Source organism: Montipora capricornis, chromosome 8, assembly GCF_036669925.1.
Source record: "Montipora capricornis isolate CH-2021 chromosome 8, ASM3666992v2, whole genome shotgun sequence".
Lineage (NCBI taxonomy): Eukaryota > Metazoa > Cnidaria > Anthozoa > Scleractinia > Acroporidae > Montipora > Montipora capricornis.
The window spans coordinates 18706476-18713069 of NC_090890.1; the positions used below are offsets into that span (position 1 = coordinate 18706476).

Here is a 6594-nt window from a genome sequence, read left to right on the forward strand (position 1 = left end):
TTAGTATAAGCACATGAAGGTCTTGCAACACACAAGAAATGAGCGAAATCTATTTTTCAAACGAGATCGACTGGACCGCTTTTGAAGAGACAGCCTCTTAATTGTTGTGATTACAGGATCCAGAAATGGTTAATGGTTTGCCAACAATATTGCAACAAAGAGGTTCATTTGACATGCAAGTGTGGAAAGCTGCGTTGTGTGAGGAATAGAGAAAAAACAGTTGAACTATTGAAACAATATTTTTATCCTTGGAGAGATGTTGATTTAGTAGTTTCCTGTTATCAATATGATTTTAAAGAGATTGTATGTGCTAGAGAAAGTTCCGAGTTTTCTTTGACGAACGTATGAACTGTGTTAAAGTCAACAAGACAGTTTAATATGCAATTGCTATTAGGGCGCTTTCTTTTTCTCATAACTGGCCGGCATACCCGTCAGTTTGCAAAGAAAATGCAATAATTTGCAGGAACGCTTGCATGATAATCCCTCGTTTTCTTCTGGAGGAGTGTATATCATTCTCGAAGAGTGTTAATTTGAAGGCGTTTTAGAGTTAGAGTCCAAATGCCTGGTCTGGCTGGTCAGTTCTGTCAAATGGAAAGCGCCCTAAGAAGTTCATTGTGCTACGGTTTTTACGATTGATGCTTTTTAATATTACATTATAATTTTAAGATGTTCAAGTGGAGTCTTAAAATCAAATATTAACATGTATTTTTTCGATATGACAGGAAGGCCTTTTAAAGTGCCTATGAAGTAAAAAATTTCTTGCTCTAATTTGATGGTTTAGTGTTTTCTGATTCTAAATATGTAGGTTTTAGGCAGTAAAACATTCGCAAAGCGGAATAAATGAAACCAAAATTTTCAAATTTGGCAGCTAAAAGTGTCTCCATCTTGCGCGCGGCCAAATCGACAGTATTACAAGCCTGTGACGTAGAAAATACTTCAGAAGACACGAGTGTCATGGCAGCCAAGGGAAAGTGTACGACCTCTGCAACTTATTGCGCTGCTGGAAACCCAAATATGACAAACTGTGCGAATCGGACGGGTATGCCAGGAATAAGTATGCATTACTTCCCAAAGGACGAAACTTTAGGGCAGAAGTGGATTCGTTTTGTCCAAATTCACAGGAAAGACTTCGTCCTAAAGAAACAGTCAGCTTTGTGTTCCACACATTTCAACGAAAGTTGTTTCGATATTCTGGGCATTCTGGTTTACGACGAGAGTGGAAGACTAATCGAACCACCGAAGAGCGCTTGATCCCGGGATCTGTACCATCCAAGGATTCCTATGTTCCATGGACCTCTCCTTTGCGAAAGCGCCGAAAAGTGAGTAGGAGAGTAGGCAAAAGCTTTATTTTTCTCCATTGAACGTTTGCCATGTGCAAATTTAGCGTTTTATTTCAATAACGATAACCAAAGTCTGATAACAATTCTACATTGTGAGATAGCATTTGTAGTGAACGTAAATAAAATCACGGTAAATTTGCTTAAATTTGTTCTTAGCATGTTAGGCATATAGCACGTCGAAGTGACGTTTTGTCACTTGAATCTGAAGGATTTCACCTTTTTTTTCCTCCAGTCTAAGCAACATGTAAATTCTGTCTTCCTCTTTTTGTTTTAAATAAAGCAAAATGCCTAATAGAATCCTTGTGGAAATAAGTGATTTTCATTTTCATTAGGGAGGTACTGCCTGGTGTCCCTGAACCCAAAAAGAAAAGAAAGAGGAGCACCCAGATTGGTACTCCACATTCAATGCATTCACATGTGCCTGTGACCCCTGGCACGAGTTCCACTGGTGCAATATTGGAGACCCCTTGCACAAGTGACAGAGTTGGTAACGTTTTTTATGCCCCTTTCTTGAGTGCCATGGGCAGTACTCCTTGCTCAAGTGGTGCAGTGACCCAACTAAGTTACCATGGTCATAATATTGTTGAGGCTGATCCTTCTCCTACCACTTGTACAACTTGTGAATACAATAAAAAGAAAAGGAAGGTACTGTTGAAAAAGCACAACCGGCTTAAAAAGTGCTGATTTTTCTTTTTGTAGCTGTGCGACCGTCTTTTGATGCTCGCCTTTTCTAGCTGTAAATTTTCTTTGCATTTCTCCGACGTAATTCTTGCTACAAACTGTGCAGGGAATGTCATACACGAGATCTCGAATTTCTTCTTTGCCCATTTTGTCTTTCGGCTTTGGAAATATCTGGCCAATTGTCTTGTAGGGTTTAAAAGTCACTTTGATACCATGATTGTCCAAAACTCTCTTTATGGTTTCGGAGGTCCCGCTAACGTATGGTATTGTGCAATATTTCTCTTCCGACTCTGTACCAGTTAATGGGCGGTTTAATGGTGGTTTAGGTTTGCTGGCATTCAAGATAAAGCGTTTGGGGTATCCATTTGATTGTAATGTAGACATTATTCTTTGTTTTTCCTTGTTGCGGTCGGATTTTGTTGAGGGAATTCTCTCGGCCCGATCCATTAATGATTTGACCACAGCTCGCTTGTATACTGGGATGGTGCGATAAATATGACAGATAGTGATCAGTGTGGGTAGGTTTCCGGTAGACGGTGGTGATTAATTTTCCATCTTCCTGGTGATGAACCATGGTGTCAAGAAAGGCAATTTTACTCTCATTTTCACGTTCAATTGTGAAAGTAATGCAAGGTTTAACTGAGTTCAAATGCTCCAGGAAGGTCTGTGTACTTCCAGATTTTGCGGTTGTAATCACGTCGTCCACAAATCTCTTCCAAAACAAAGGTGGATTGGTTAGTGAAGCTAGTGCTCTTTCTTCAAGGTCTTCCATGACCATGTTTGCCATTATAGCAGAAATGGGGGAGCCCATAGCTGTCCCATGAATTTGCTTGTAATGCTTGTGGTCATACTGAAAATTGGTAGTTGACAGGCAAAAGTCAAGCAATTTGATAATGTCAGTAATAGGTATGGCTGTCCTGTCTTGCAAATTTTCGTTGTTAATCAGGCGATTGTGAGCAACACTAATAGCTACGTCCACCGGAATCGATGTAGACAACGAAACGACGTTGAAAGAAAGTATGTCGTCATCCTGAAGTTTGATGTTAGTAATACCTTCACAGAATTTAGTGCTGTTTTTGACAGTGTAGTCGGAATTACCAGTCAGGGGTTTTAATATTTTAGCCACATACTTAGAGAGGTTGTATGTAGGAGTTGATATGAATGAAACAATGGGCCGTAGCGGGCATCCGTTCTTATGGACTTTCAGTAAACCATAAAATCGAGGTGGTAGGCCGTCGGAGCTGTGGAGACGTTTGTATAAATTTTCCCCGATGGTCTCCTCCCGTTTCATTTTCAGCAGTATACCGTTCATGTCTCTTTCCGTCTTTTTAGTTGGAACTTTTTTTAGGACCTTGTAGGTTGATACGTCGCCGAGAAGTTCTTTTACTTTCTCATCATAGTCTTTGCGGTCCATCACAACTGTGCAGTTCCCTTTGTCTGCTGAAATGATGAGACTCTATTTGTCCTTTCGGAGATCTTGTAGGGCTTTCATTTCCGAAGATGGAATGTTTGATGTCGGAGGGTGGGCTCTGCTAAGGACTTCTGAAACTCGTGCTCTTACTGTAAGTTTTTCCTCAGCCAATAGTTTAGTTATACTGTCTTCCACAGCAGCTACGAATTCTGCAGTGGGAATTTTCTTTGGAGCAATGGCAAAATTCATTCCCTTTTGCAATGCAGACTTCTCAGTATCCGTGAGTGGTTTACTTGAGATATTTAAAACCCATTTCTCACAGTTGACGGTGTTTCTAGTGGTTGATTGGTTAGATTTTCCCTCCAGTGCTTGTAATTTTCTCGTATGTCCAGCCTTAATTCTCAAGTGTTCCGTATGTTGTAAATTTCGGAAAAGCACTTCAGTCTGTTTCAGATCGTCAGGTTCCATAACAGCATGCAAGCATTCTGTTAGCCTGTCTTTTTCGCAGTCGAGTTGGCTAATGTTCTTGTGCAGTTGTTCGATTCTCAGCTTCAGAAATTGAAAACCAGTATTCTTTGCCAATTTGTAGCCTTTGGGACATTGGACAGGAGGCCTGATCCTTAAACTTGGTGGTAGGATTTGGCGATCTTTGCATCGGTGGTTGAAAAAAAGATGACACTTATGTTGAGTGAACTTTATCATCGTCTTGTTTAATCGGCGGGCTTTCAGTAAAATTTCTCTGTCGTACTTCTCTAAAATGCTATTAAAACTGGGTTTGTCACCAGGTGGATCCATTGGCAAATAAAAAATATAAATATATGTTACTCTGGTGTTTGAAATATAAATTATGTACAATAAAAAACGTTTTCCGACGTTTCGGTTGTATTCAACAACCTTCATCAGGGGAAGTGAAAGATAAAATTTACACGAAAGCTAAGATATAAACCAAAGCGCTAATTAAAAATTCTAAAGTTTGTGTCATTTTTTCTTTTCTGCAATAGTCAAATGCAAGTACTCCTTGGGGAGTAGTGCTCCATCGCCTCGGTTGAGGGGGTCTTTAGCACAGTTTATTTCCCAAGCCTCAAGAATTTTCCTTTGTCGCCAGTTATTGTTAGTTCTAAGAATAGTGGCTTCTGCACTTACCAGAAGTTAATAGAAAAACACGAAACGAAAAAGACTAAATCCTGGATCCTAAATCCTGGAGAATATTGGATATGGCCTGTGAGTAACGCCATAACCCACTTTAATGAGGGACCAATTAAAAAGGAGTATAGCTACAGCAAGGTTAAATAAACTAAAGCTACGTGTAAGCGTACCAGGGTGGCCAGAAAAAACCTGCCCCAAAAAACCCCTTAGGAAAAAAGGGTACAGGAAATCTGGGACGGGCCAGGCACAACTCACGTCCCCTGCCAGGACTGTAAATAAATTACTCAAAAATTACAAAACCAGCAAAAGCGAAAATCTAATTCTGAATAAACAATCGCCAGTGAATACTAGAAAATACAAAATAAGACAATGAAAAACGAACAACAGAAACAACTAAATTGATTAGCGGATTCGCACCTCCAACCAGCATGGATATCTAACAAAACATCAGCTATTTTTCTACAAGCCGGATTGGACGCCGCACCAGAGTTCATACTGTGCGTACCGTACTTAGAAACTTTCCTAACAAGTGGCTTAATATGCCACTTAAATTCCACATAGAAACGCCCAAACTAGAATGAAAATGCTCCTTAGACTTGGCTATCATAATTTTACGAACTAATGGGAACGCAGAGGAAGACTGCGGCAAAAGCTTAACCAACCGCTCGGTCACAGCCACAGGACAAGTAACCTTGCCAGATCTAGCGAGAACAGCAGTGTGGCCTTCCGTGTGCTGATCGTTTTTCATGACACTCAACAAAGAATCGGTTAATAACGCCGCTTCAAGCCAAATCTGGGAACTTAGGATATCTGAAAGAAAAGAAAAAATATTGTGAAAATCAAACAACTACTGCGCCAAAGACCAAATAAACTCGAAGCACGCCAAATAAGGCTCTAACTATTCTAACTCAGGCTCAAAATACGCCAATTCAGTCCCAACATATGCCAAATCAGGCTAAAAAATGTGCCAAATCAGGCTCAAAATATGCCAAGTCAGGCTCAAAACATGCCAATTCAAGCCCAAAATACGCCAAATCAGCGGATTTGCACCTCCAAACAGCATGGACATCTAACAAATCACCAGATAGTTTCCTACAAGCCGGATCTATGCCCGTCGTTTTCGCGCTGAGGCACGTAAACTGACTTACGAACACAAAATATAGAAACATCACGAAAGTGCTATATTCTTAATCTCGTCAACGCGAAAAAAGCCATCAAAGCCACCTAAAAAGGGTGAACAAAAAACGAAGATCGGAAAGCGAAGAGCTAGCGGCAAAATGCGCTGCAATCGCCTGTACAGTGTTACCGACAGCGGCTCCTTAGGCTGAAGTGGGCACGCAAGCATTCTTTTGGATCCTTCGAAAGTAAACCTTACTCAGAGGGATGGCTAACAGGACAAGCCTCGATACCAGCCATTGCGTGGCCCCACCTAATAGCATAAATGGCAGATTCTATAGAACATACACCAGTGTTATTCTCAGACGAACTTTCAGCTAATTCACAAATAAATAATGCAATATGCAAAGGTTTTCCTGGATTAACGAAGACACCAATCTTCGACAAAGCGCACTTGTGCTACCGCAGCCAGCCAGATTTGTACTTCAGCACCGTGGACGGAGCCTTAGCACCCAACTGCAGATCAATGAGGCCTGGAATCAAGTCACTCAACGAAGAATTGGTCAATGAGGCCGTTTCAAGCCAAATCCCGGAACTCAGGACATCTGAAAGAAAAGAAACAATATTGCGAAAATCAAACAGCTACTGCACCAATGACCAAAAATACCGATACAGGCACAAACCGCGACGAGACCAAATAAACTCGAAGCACGACAAAACAGGCTCAAAATGTGCCAATTCGGGAGAAAAATGTGCCAATTCAGGCTCAAAGTATGCCAATTCAGGCCCAAAATACGCCAAATCAGGCTCGAAATTAAACACTATCCGTAACACGACCAAAAACTTACCCAAAATCCACACGCAAAGCTAACATTCTGAATTTTGGGCAACTGCGAAAAA

At 40.8% G+C, this 6594-nt stretch overlaps 2 protein-coding genes across 2 annotated transcripts; both read right to left on the reverse strand.

The window, feature by feature from the left end:
- Window positions 1-2343: 2343 nt before the first annotated feature.
- On the reverse strand, window positions 2344-3435 carry LOC138013777 (uncharacterized). Its single transcript, XM_068860846.1, has one exon. It carries the CDS (start codon window positions 3433-3435, stop codon window positions 2344-2346), a length of 1092 nt encoding a protein of 363 aa, XP_068716947.1.
- Window positions 3436-3477: 42 nt separating this feature from the next.
- On the reverse strand, window positions 3478-4227 carry LOC138013778 (uncharacterized). The gene has a single exon (XM_068860847.1). The coding sequence runs from the start codon at window positions 4225-4227 to the stop codon at window positions 3478-3480; it is 750 nt and encodes a 249-aa protein (XP_068716948.1).
- Window positions 4228-6594: the final 2367 nt, after the last annotated feature.